The 12,985-nt window shown below is 44.6% G+C and overlaps 1 protein-coding gene across 2 annotated transcripts; it reads right to left on the bottom strand.

Moving 5' to 3' along the window:
- cttn (cortactin) lies at window positions 1–10,010 on the bottom strand. Of its 2 annotated transcripts, XM_079231425.1 has the most exons (16): window positions 9,875–10,010; window positions 7,467–7,556; window positions 7,315–7,388; window positions 7,067–7,196; window positions 6,542–6,652; window positions 5,620–5,674; window positions 5,384–5,494; window positions 4,997–5,107; window positions 4,315–4,425; window positions 3,595–3,705; window positions 2,785–2,840; window positions 2,625–2,694; window positions 2,205–2,500; window positions 1,649–1,760; window positions 1,237–1,302; window positions 1–1,144 (listed from the first exon to the last, which is right to left on the bottom strand). In XM_079231425.1, exons 2-16 carry the CDS (start codon window positions 7,548–7,550, stop codon window positions 1,008–1,010), a joined length of 1,635 nt encoding a protein of 544 aa, XP_079087551.1. In that variant the 5' UTR covers window positions 7,551–7,556; window positions 9,875–10,010; the 3' UTR covers window positions 1–1,007. The 2 variants fall into 2 exon arrangements, with proteins under 2 accessions (XP_079087551.1, XP_079087552.1); XM_079231426.1 differs by lacking the exon at window positions 3,595–3,705.
- Window positions 10,011–12,985: the final 2,975 nt, after the last annotated feature.

Consider the following 12,985-nt stretch of genomic DNA (forward strand, 5'->3'; position numbering starts at 1 on the left):
TAATAATTCATATTTCATTTATTGAAAAGAAGAAAAACAAAAGCAGGTAATGTGACTCAAGCAAACGAGAATACAGATAAAAATAATGTATTTGAAAAGGTCACTTTTTATTTTTTTATTATAAAACCCCAAAGATGAATTTCATGACATCACATTCTCTCTCACACACACACTCAGACACACACACACACACACACACACACAGAGTTAAACAGCCGTCCGTCAGAAATCATTTGTTGTTCATAGAATTCGCCGAAGACGCTTCCCTCTACTGCTGATGAATCACTCTGTGTCACACACACACACACGCGCACACACACGCGCGCACACACACACACACACACACACACACACACACACACACACACACACACACACACACACACACACACACACGAGAAACCAAAACTTGTCTTCTAATTTATAATTCCTCAACGCGTCACTAAGCATGAAGATGATTAAAATAACACTATGAGCTGGAGCTTCGTAGCTTTGTAGCATTGTAGCATTGTAGCATAATGTAGCAATGTAGCAATGAGTCTTTGACATTATGGCCTCAGCTAGTAAGGAAGGAAACTTTGTTTTTGATCGTTTATGAATCAACCTGGAAGTCTTTCTACAGGAAGCTGTTTTTATTTATTTATTTATTTAGCGAAGCAGCTTTTTGGTCCACGGACAGAAAATAACACGTTACACTTTAATGAAGCTGCTCCTCGTCAGTCTGGTGAGACTGAACCTCTACATGTGAAGAAGCTGACTTGAATGAAGTCTCTGGGGGGAGAAAAGCCCCACAATGCAACGCGTGCCTCGTTAAAGTCCACCTTAAGGACCAGACAACTGATTGGCTGCAGGGAGGGAAATGAAGAGGAGGAGCTAGAGGAGGAGCAAAGGAGCTAGGAGCTAGGAGATGAGAGAAAAGACTAGAAAGAAAGGGGGGTTTAAAATCATCTCCTTCCTCTCTCTGTTGTTGTTGTTGTTGTTGTTTCCTCCGCTGGACTCGGGCGTCCTCACTGCCGAACCTCCACGTAGTTGGCGGGGAAGAGGCCGTAGGCGCCGCCGCACACGCCGCGCCACCAGCCCTCGTCGATCATCTCGATGTTGGTGATGATGTCGTCGGGGTCGAAGGAGATCTCGTCTTCGCCGGCTGCAAACGGGACGAAAGAGAGAAGAGAGGAAGGTGAGGAAGGAGCACCGGGTGACTCGCTCGTTTACCACGCTGGAGCCCCGCCCCCTCACCCGCTTGGTAGTCGTAGAGCGCCACCGCCGTCACGCCGAGGTCCTCGCCGTACTCGTCCTGGCCGCCTGCGGGAGGAAGACGGTTCATTAGGAAACGTTGATGTGACCCTGATGGATGCAGTACCGCCGTTCAGCCACCGGGCGGCGACAGAGACGAGTCAGAGGCTTTTGAGAAGTGTGTTTTTAGTCAGTTTAATTCGAGAGCTTCTTTTTCTTCATATCTTGGAAGTTTCTTTCGTCATCCTGTGACCCATACATATACTACTCATAAGGGCACCCTAGGGTGGAACTACTTTAAAATAAAACCGGACTCAAGTCGGTCACGTGTGCTTCTCTGTAAAAGGTCGATGAATTATTTAAGTATAAATGGCAAACATTCGCTCGACAACCCGGTGAACGAATGGCGCGTCACCTTTAGCTGGCTCCGCCTCCTGGGGGGTCTGGTACAGGTCCTCCTCGTCCTGTGGCTCCGCCTCCTGCCGCTGTGGCTCCGCCTCCTGCCACTGAGGCTCCACCTCCGTCTTCTGAGAGAGACATGGTGCGTTCAATGACCTCCACAAGACTTCAGTGACTTTAACGTCACTCGAGCAGGAATACAACCACAAAGCTCCACTCGACTGAAAAATATTGAATCTGATTAATTTGTTTTCCTTACTTTCTATTTTTTCACTTTTATTATTATTTGTATTTCCTCTCATTCTTTACTTTAAGTTGTCTGTTTGCTTTACTTTCCTGTCACTTTCTCATTACTACTGTAAACAGATCAGCACACACACACAAATGAAAATACTTGTTCGCTGATCCCTGTACATCAATAAAATATATAAAATATTAAATAAATATTATAAATATATAAAATATTATAAATATATATATATATATATATATATATATATATATATATATATATATATATATATATATATATATTAAATCAGAAACTCTGAACAGCACGTTAACAGAACTACCTGCGGCAGGTACGCCGGGGCGGCCGCTGGCTGGACGGGCGGGGTCGGGCTGGGGGTGGGACTGGGTCCAGGACCGGGACTAGGACTGGGACTAGGACTAGGACTGGGACTGGCAGCAGGGGCGGGGCTGGGGGCCTTGGGCGCCTCCTGGATCTTGCGGCGCGCCTCCTCCTGCTCCTGCCTCTCCTTGGCCTGCCGGCGGCCTCGCTCCTCCTCGGCCCTCTTCTTGTCCTCCACTTCCTTCTCCTTGGCGATGTTCTCGAAGCGAGCCTTGATGCTGCCCGTGTTGCTGTCGGCTGGGGGGGACAGGAAGTGATGTCATGAGTCGTGACGCCATGAGTCGTGACATCGTACGTCGTGACTTCGTGATGTCACGGGTCGTGATGTCACGAGTCGTGGCTCACAGCGGCGGGTGCTTACCAGCCTCCACAGGTTTGGTTTTCTGGTAAGACGAGGTCACCTTCTCCACGTCCTCGAACGTCCCGGCGCTCTGTCAACCGGAGAGGAAGTGAGACACACAACTCAACAACCATCAGACACACACCACACACACACCCCACACACACCACACACTCCTTACTTTATCCATCCGGTCGCTCTGGACTCCAAACTTCCCTCCAAATCCTTTAGAATGATCTGGAGACCAACATGAGACAAAGAGAGTCAGTTTCTGTTTGACGTTAGAGGCCCAACCACAGAGGCTTCACCGGAGCAGACGCCCACACAGCGACACGGAGGTCACTGAAGGTCACTAGGGGACACTAGGGGACCCTGAAGGTCACTGAGGGACACTAGGGGACCCTGAAGGTCACTGAGGGACACTAGGGGACCCTGAAGGTCACTGAGGGACACTAGGGGACCCTGAAGGTCACTGAGGGACACTAGGGGACCCTGAAGGTCACTAGGGGACACTAGGCGACCCTGAAGGTCACTGAAGGTCACTAGGGGACACTAGGGGACCCTGAAGGTCACTGAGGGACACTAGGGGACCCTGAAGGTCACTGAGGGACACTAGGCGACCCTGAAGGTCACTGTCTCTGGTCTGCAGGTCAGGTGAAGCCGACTGTGGTTGTTTCTCAGGAGCTGATGGACGATGCAGGACACCCAGGTTGATGAGCTCATGCAAACCTGTCGGGGGGAGGGGCTTAAAGAAGGAAGTGAATGCAGGGGGGGGAGGGGTAACAATGAGGGGGAGGGGAGGTGCGGGCGTCATTCAACAGGAAACAGTTACTGAGGACGAGGGGACGTGCCAAAGAAAGAGTAACAAGCTGGGAGGAGTGCTTTATGGAGGTACAGGGGGTGATGATGCGGGCTTTAGGGAGATGAGGGGTTTCGGGGAGATGGGGGGGTTTGTGGGGTTTAGGGGTGAGGTGTTTAGGGGTGTCTGTGCCTTTCTGGGACTCGTGCTGAGCCAGAACCTCCTTGTGCTCGTAGCCCAGAGCACACTGGTCCTGCTTCTCCTTGTCTACCCCATACTGCCCTCCAAACCCTCGCTTATAGTCTGCAACACAACACACACACACACATATATAGATAGATACACACACACACACACATATAGACAAACATATAGAGACAATGACAGACTGGGAAAACCTTTCAGGACTCAGAAACACTCATAAATACTTAAGTACAGTGTTAGAAAAGGAAAACTAAATGTTCATGAAGCAGCGTCTCCTCTGATCTCAGGTCTGCGGTTTCACTTCCTGTTTCACAGCTTTCAGTTGTTTCAGATTGAGGAAGTGGTCGACCTCAGAGAGACTCATCAGACCACATCCAGAGCCACGAGGAAACCACATCAGACCAACAGGAAGTCAGATTGTCCCCGTTTCAAAAGGTCAAAGGTCACACAGAGGCTTCACGGGAAACTGAACATTCTAAAGAGTGGAAATCATAAAACATGAACTACTAAATAACTTCCATTTCCTCCAACGCTGCACCGACGTCTCAAATAGTCACACTGCATCTTGTGTGGTAAACATGAACCAGTACTACTGGGTCCAGGACCAGTGTGGTAAACATGAACCAGTACTACTGGGTCCAGGACCAGTGTGGTAAACATGAACCAGTACTACTGGGTCCAGGACCAGTAGCGGCACCAGACCAGTACCTTTCTGGGACTCGTGCTGCTGCAGCTTCTCCTGGTGGTCCCAACCCAGAGCGGACTTATCCTGCCGGTCCGTCTGCACGCCGAACTTCCCACCGAAGCCCTTCACGTAGTCTGGGACACACACACACACGCGCACACGCACACACACACACACACACACACACACACACAGAGTATATTTTAACATTTCAGTTCTTCGTCTCTGAACTTTAAAACTTCTTTTAAATCAAAGTTCAAACGTTGTTGCCTTTTATAAAAAAAAAATAATTAAAAAAAATCATGGCGGCCCAGTGCATTGTGGCGATAACGCTGCCTCTGGACAGGAAGCTGAGGGGCGGGGCTTATCTTTCAGCATTAATATTATTAATATTATCACATATATTCCTCTAGTTAGACTTCCTTTGTGATGCGTGAGAATAAACTACTTTATTCTACTGAACTATATTACATATGAACATTTAGTTATAAATAACATCAGTAGAATAGATAGATATATATGTTCCTCATTAAACTCATTTATTTATTATATTAATATCATATGCTCCTCATAATAAACTACTTTATTTTAGTGACACTATACCTCATAATAAACTCACTCATTATATATTATATTCAAAATAAACTCACTCATTATATATTATTATAATAATAATAATAATAATAATAATAATAATAAACAAACCTTTCTGGGACTCGTGTCTCTCAGTCTTCCCCTGGTACTCAAAGCCCACGGCGCTCTTGTCCACTTTGTCCGTCTCCACACCGAACTTCCCCCCAAAACCCTTAGTGTAGTCTGGAGGGGGGAGGGGGGGAAGGAGGGGGGAGAGAGAGAGAGAGAGAGAGAGAATGACACATGAGAGCCAGAATGAAAACAAAAGTTCTGCAAATTTGTGAGCAAAGAATGCTGAGGAATGAAGGAAGAGGACAAGTTGAGTCAGGCCACGGTGTGTGTGTGTGTGTGTGTGTGTGTGTGTGTGTGTGTGTGTGTGTGTGTGTGTGTGTGTGTGTGTGTGTGTGTGTGTGTGTGTGTGTGTGTGTGTGTGTGTGTGTGTGTGTGTGTGTGTCAAACCTTTCTGGGACTCGTGTTTCTCCGTCTTCCCCTGGTAGTCGAACCCCACGGCGCTCTGGTCCACGCGGTCCGCCTGCACGCCGTACCGGCCCCCGAACCCGGTGGAGTAGTCTGGGGGTCAAAGGTCAAGCAGCGGTCAGGGAAGCGGCCCAAACCCCAAACTTCTCTCTGGCGTTCCCCGGGAACAGAACAGAACCCCTTCATTGAATGCTTAATGTTCACCAGTGGAGTCAGACCTGTCTGGGACGCGTGCTTGTCCGTCTTCCCCGCGTACTCGAACCCGACCGCCGACTGAGGAGAGAAGACCGGCATCGTCACGGCGACAGCAGGTATGCTGGATCTCAAAGACTCAAGATTTAAACGTTTTATATTCAGGTTCAGTCGATCTGATTATTGTTCATCCAGAAAACTAAAACAAGTTTACACTCGACGACGAACATTTTCTGGAACAATTCCTTCAGAAACCTCAGGATTCTTTCAAGCAGAACCGTATATTATATTAATATATATATATATATATATATATATATATATATATATATATATATATATATATATATATTATATATATATATATTATATATATATATATATTATATATATATATATATATATATATATATATATATATATATATATATATATAGCAGAACCTTGTATTTAAACAACAGGGCTTTAAATTGAACTGAAGCAGAACTCTGATGGAGAGAAGTAGTTTAGAGGGTTCTCATTAAAGTCTGTTTCCATACGTTTCTAGAAGAGCTTCAACATTATGAGGAATAAAAAGCTCTTCCTTTGCTTTCCTTTTTTGTTGCATCAAAGCCTCCTTCTGAACTAGGGAGAGTTTGTTGTGTTGGAGGACGGAAACCATTTAAATGTCACGGCGGAGTGTTGGGAGGATTTCAGAAGGAGACTTCTTCCTCAAGAGTTCAGTTCTCCCTAGTTCAGAAGGAGACTTTGTGAGATGAAGAGGTTCTCTCCATCATGCCGTCAGACGCTGAGAGTAAAGGTCCGTCAGGAGACCACCAACACGAGGAGAGAGCCATCTGGCTGTGTTATTTATTGTAATGTAATAAATAAACACCTGTTTTAATGACTAAAAACAACCTATAGACCCTGTTACGTTCCCTAAGAGCAGAACCCTTAACGCAGCAGCACCTGGTCCACTCGGTCCGCCTGCACGCCAAACTTCCCCCCGAAGCCTTTGGACGTGTCCGTCTGGGAGCAGTGAGTCGACAGCTTGCTCTGGTAGTCGTGACCCATAGCCGACTGGGAGGAGACACAATAAAGACATGAAGGAACACACAAAAGACATGAAGGAACACACAATAAAGACATGAAGGAACACACAATAAAGACATGAAGGAACACAAGGGTGAGTATAGGGATGGGCAGTATGGCTAAAAATTCACATCACGGTATTTTGTAAGATTCTGGTTTCACGGTATTTCCCCCCCCGAGTAAACACATATTCATATGCCGGTATGAATGCTTCATATGCCGGTATGGCGGCATATGAAGCATTCATACCGTGTGGAGTGTGGAGCCGGTTCCCCACTCAGCCCTAAGGCAGTACAGTACAGTGTGGAGCCGGTTCCCCACTCAGCCCTAGGGCAGTACAGTGTGGCGCCGGTTCCCCACTCAGCCCTAGGGCAGTACAGTGAACCCACATTGAGGCCTCACCTTGTCCATGCGGTCCTGCTGGACCCCGAACTTCCCCCCATACCCGTGAGAGGCCTTGGGCGCCGTGTCAGACTCCTTCTGCCTCAGGCTGCTGTGCTCTGTGGACACCGTCTCACGCAGCCGGTGGATGCTGAGGAGAGAGAGGGGGAGGAGAGAGAGAGAGAGAGAGAGAGTTAGAGGAAGGAGAGAGAGAGAGAGGGGAAGCAGAGAGAGAGGGAGAGAGGATAAAGGATAAAGAGGCTCCTCACTCGATGTGCTCCTGGTGTCCGGAGCCCTCCACCGTCTTGGCCCCCCAGCGCTGCTCCCTCTCCGACACGTCATTCTGGAGAGAGAGAAAAGGTTTAAGGTCCAGAAGAGGAGGAGGAGGAGAGGAAGAGGAGGAGGAAGAGGGCGTCAGCACCTCAAAGTCGGGGTCCGTCTCCCAGTCGTCTGCGTCCTCGTTCACGGCCACACTGACCGACTGTCCTGCTGCTGCCTTCCACATCTCTACCTGAAACACAGAGAGAGAGACTACTGGTTACGGAGAGAGAGAGAGAGAGAGAGAGAGAGAGAGAGAGAGAGAGAGAGAGAGACACACTACTGGTTACAGAGAGAGAGAGAGACTACTGGTTACGGGGAGAGAGAGAGAGAGAGAGACTACTGGTTACAAAGAGAGAGAGAGAGAGAGAGAGAGAGAGACACTACTGGTTACGGGGAGAGAGAGAGAGAGAGAGAGAGAGAGACACTACTGGTTACAGAGAGAGAGAGAGAGAGAGAGAGAGAGAGACTACTGGTTACGGGGAGAGAGAGAGAGAGAGAGAGAGACTACTGGTTACAAAGAGAGAGAGAGAGAGAGAGAGAGAGAGAGAGAGAGACACTACTGGTTACGGGGAGAGAGAGAGAGAGAGAGAGAGAGAGACACTACTGGTTACAGAGAGAGAGAGAGAGAGAGAGAGACACTACTGGTTACAGAGAGAGAGAGAGAGACTACTGGTTACGGGGAGAGAGAGAGAGAGAGAGAGAGAGAGACACTACTGGTTACGGGGAGAGAGAGAGAGAGAGAGAGAGAGAGACACTACTGGTTACGGGGAGAGAGAGAGAGAGAGAGAGAGAGAGACACTACTGGTTACAGAGAGAGAGAGAGAGAGAGAGAGAGAGAGAGACTACTGGTTACGGGGAGAGAGAGAGAGAGAGAGAGAGACTACTGGTTACAAAGAGAGAGAGAGAGAGAGAGAGAGAGAGAGAGACACTACTGGTTACGGGGAGAGAGAGAGAGAGAGAGAGAGAGAGACACTACTGGTTACAGAGAGAGAGAGAGAGAGAGAGAGACACTACTGGTTACAGAGAGAGAGAGAGAGACTACTGGTTACAAAGAGAGAGAGAGACTACTGGTTACGGAGAGAGAGAGAGAGAGACTACTGGTTACGGAGAGAGAGAGAGAGAGACTACTGGTTACGGAGAGAGAGAGAGAGAGACTACTGGTTACGGAGAGAGAGAGAGAGAGAGACTACTGGTTACGGAGAGAGAGAGAGAGAGACTACTGGTTACGGAGAGAGAGAGAGAGAGAGAGACTACTGGTTACGGAGAGAGAGAGAGAGAGAGACTACTGGTTACGGAGAGAGAGAGAGAGAGACTACTGGTTACGGAGAGAGAGAGAGAGAGAGACTACTGGTTACGGAGAGAGAGAGAGAGACTACTGGTTACGGAGAGAGAGAGAGAGAGACTACTGGTTACGGAGAGAGAGAGAGAGAGAGACTACTGGTTACGGAGAGAGAGAGAGAGAGAGAGAGAGAGAGACTACTGTCTTCCACATCTTTATCTGAAACACAGGAACATAACTTTAGAGAGAAGAGAGACTTCTGTCTTTAAAGAGGTCACCTGATCTATTGATCTTATTGGAGGCATCACCTGATCACCTGTTTAACACACACCAGTGTTGCATGATTCATACTTTGTTGATATTTACAAGATCAATAATTAGAATGAACTGGATGAAAATGAACATGATTGATCAAAGAGCACAAACATAAATCAACTTGACTAATCGGCTTCACTTATGGATCAATAACCTCAATAAGGCCGTGTGGAGAAAGTATTATTGATGTAGATCCTGTTTGACAAAGCAGAGCTGCATATGAATACATGAATAAACCCATAACGGACTCTGAGTGTTTTCAGCTCGTCGGTCGCTGCGTCATTAACGGACAACGCATGTTGTCTCATCAACAAAACAATCCAACAAGCACTGAAACTCTCCTTAAAACCAGCTGCAGGCTGCGGCAGAGCAACAGAGGAAGACAGGATCTGTGCAATGAGAACATAATGATATACATGTAGTGTATTAGTGAAAACAATGGAACTAAAGAACAGCTGTAACTGGTTGTTTATCACCACTGACTCACTGCAGGAGACGTGGCTCCACCTCGGGAACGGCCCCAGACCCGGAAGTAGGACCAGTGCCCGACTCCCAGTGCGCGTGCATGACAGAAGAACATTCCTATTGGTCCCTAAAAATATATTAAGAGTCTAGTTCGTCCAATATAAAACAAAACGCTGTTAATGCGCGCCGCTGTCCAGGTCTCACCTGCAGACGGACCGTCTCCAGGTAACACGGTGACCGGATGCGCCGCGACACCGTCCCACATACGGGCATCTAATGCGTGTTTTTAATTGATCTCCTGAAGCGGGACAGTGGTCCAGCGTTCAGTTAGTGCGCGTGTGTGGGGGCGCGTGCGCGTGGTATTTCCGGTCCGGTTCTCCCCGGTTAGCTCGCGGGCTAAACGCAGGTATTCCCGGTTTTAGACGCGCTCGCGCCGCGGCAGCACTCACCGTGTTCGACCGGAAGCTGCAAGCAGAAGCTGATCACTCGGATCGATCACCTGCCGGTGGGGAGTCGCTCCTCGACGCGCTGATGCTGGGAGAACCAGGATCTGTACTGGGATCTGTGGGATCCGTGCGTCTCTCTCTTCCGGCTTCTCCCTGGATCCCTCTCTCCGGCGTGCTGACGTCACAAGTGGGCGGGGCCACGTCAAACGTTTCTAATTAACAGCAATTCTACTGACCGGGAAACCTCACGGTTTATTATATATATTAAATATAAACCTCACGGTTTAATATATATATATATATATATATATATATATATATATATATATATATATATATATATATATAAATAAACCTCCACGGTTTAAGAAAATAAATATGAATATATATTTATATATTAATACAAATATATATTTATATGTATTAATATACATATAAATATATATATATATATATATTAATACAAATGTATATATAAATAAATATTAATACATAAATACATATTTCTATATATATATATATATATATATTAATACATATATATTAATACATATATCTATATAACAAAGTTTAGTACACATTGGTACAAAAGTCTCTTTATAGACATTTCATTGTTTTGTATTATCTGCACCTCAAGTCTGAAATCAAGATTGATTGATTTATATTTAATAATCAACCAGTAAGAAACTTTCTCCCAACAATGAGTAACTACTTTTTAAATCGTGACTTAGCATCTCAAAATAATTACTTTAACAATAAAGTCATTCTAAACAGCATCTCACAATCATAAACTCTCAAAATAAATTAGTACCTCAAAGAGAATAACTAAGTATCTCTAAATACGGAATAACAGTTACAACTTAACGCACTTTGTAAAAATGGAGATTCAGTATATATAAACACTGAAGTACACTACATTATGTGACTTAGTAACTAAATCTAAACTCAAACAAAAACAGTAAAAGTTTGCACGTTTCTTTTGTAACTTAAGGTCTTACTCACCATTTAGTTCATTTAGGCATTTAGGTATTTGTTCAGATTTGAAATGCTAATAAACAATAATATTATTATTAAACACTCATGAAGTCAGATATTCTGTGTTTTTATCCATTTGATCTTTGACGAGCACCAAAATGAAATCTGACTAATTAAATATATAAAAGCATCTGAAGTCAAGACTGAAACTCTTCCAGGAAACGGATCTGTTACCGACTCAACAGGATCGTCATCGTTTCATCTACCTCCTTAATAAACACGCTTACTTTGTTCTGGAAGATTATTCTGAAGACAGCGCCGTTAAATGAAGTTAAATAAAGTTAAATGAAGCCTCTGGCCACGTCTCTGAGCCCCTCAACAAGGACTCATTGGGCAATACTTATTGTATACATGTTCTTATACTATTAGCATTTATAGCAAAACAAATTCTATTCTTAATTCAATTTTTTTCCCGAAATTATGAGATAAAAAGACGAGTCATAATTAGGAGATAATTTCGACTTTATTATCTCATAATTATAACTTTATTATCTCATTATTTCAACTTTATATCTTGTTTTTTTAGTATAACTGGCTTCCGTAGGTTCTGTGCATATGACAATAAAACATATCTAGTTTAGAAGAAACCAGAAACCGAGAGCCTCCAAGGACGAGCTCCAGTCTTTTTATCTGCAGTGGAAAATGAGTTTCAGTATTTTATTGAAAGTAAGCAATAAATAATATTGTGATAAAAGTAGTTTATAAGTACTCAAGACTGTACATCATTGTTACAAAGATCAAGAAGGTTCAACCGGGAGAGCAGGGAATAAAAACAACAGCAATATGATTTGCATCGAGCGTAAAAGACTATGAATCACCAACGGGAGGAGCTACGTGAGGCGTTCAGGGCCGAGGGGAACGTCCGGTTCCGTCTGTCTGGAGAACCGTGGGGCGGGCGAGCGATAATAAATAAGAACAAGACGACAGGAGTTAGAGGCGATAAGGCTCGATATGAAATCTTTGTAGAAAAAAGGTGTGTGTGTGTGTGTGTGTATATATATATATATATATCTGCGGGAGGATTGAGTTTGCGGCGTCGACTGAGGCCTCGGTGAAGTTGGTCCATCGGAGGAGTTTCCACACGTCCGTACGTTTCAAGTCCTCCTGTACGTGTGTGTGTGTGTGTGTGTGTGTGTGTGTGTGTGTGTGTGTGTGTGTGTGTGTGAGGGAGGGAGGTTTGTTTTCGTCAAAGGGCAGCGCTGGTGTGTGTGGCCGGGTGGGGATAAAGAGGAGGAGCTACCACAACGACAGAACCTCCATCTTGTTTCCACTTGCATCCGAAAGAGAAGCCCTCTTGGGTTTGTTTTTCCTCCGCTACCGTTATATGGCTTTAATTCTTAAAATTCATTTTGGTTTTGCAGATATAGAAAATAACGCAGAGAAAAGGATATATATATATATATATATATATATATATATATATATATATATATATATATATATATATATATATATATATATATATATATATATATATATATATATATATATATACACATATATATACACACACACACACACACACACACACACTGTGTGTTTCTCATGATACCTGTCATCACCATCACCAGCAGCTATTTTAGCGGCGATGGATCGAGCGTTTTGTGAAACAGTCCAGCGGTTTGTCTCGATATAAGAGCTTCATGTGCACTGATCACAGAGAGGCGCTACGGGAACAACAGTTAGGATATGAATGAAGTTATATCACATAGCAAAAGTCACTTAAGCATAAACTCAATGATTAGAAATCAAATCAAAGAGAAAAACAAACAAAAAAAACATACATCTGGTCAATAGAATCAGGATTATAAAAACAAGATAAAATGTCTGCTGGTAGAAATATACAAGCTCCAGACAATAGAAACATTCAGTTACATACATCTGAAAGCTTAGCTTTATACGCCGGGCACAGTGGAGAAAGGGTTCTTTTTTTAAAAAGCGGGTTGATTAAGGGGATAGAGGCAAAAAAAAAAAATATAAGAAAAAAAAAGGGATTACATAGTAATTCTAAAATCAATTAAATGTCCCATTGGTTTACATAAATATAATAACAAACGTAGATAATCTAAAAGGTTTCCA

Source organism: Taurulus bubalis (assembly GCF_910589615.1).
Source record: "Taurulus bubalis genome assembly, chromosome: 15".
Taxonomy (NCBI): Eukaryota; Metazoa; Chordata; class Actinopteri; order Perciformes; family Cottidae; genus Taurulus; species Taurulus bubalis.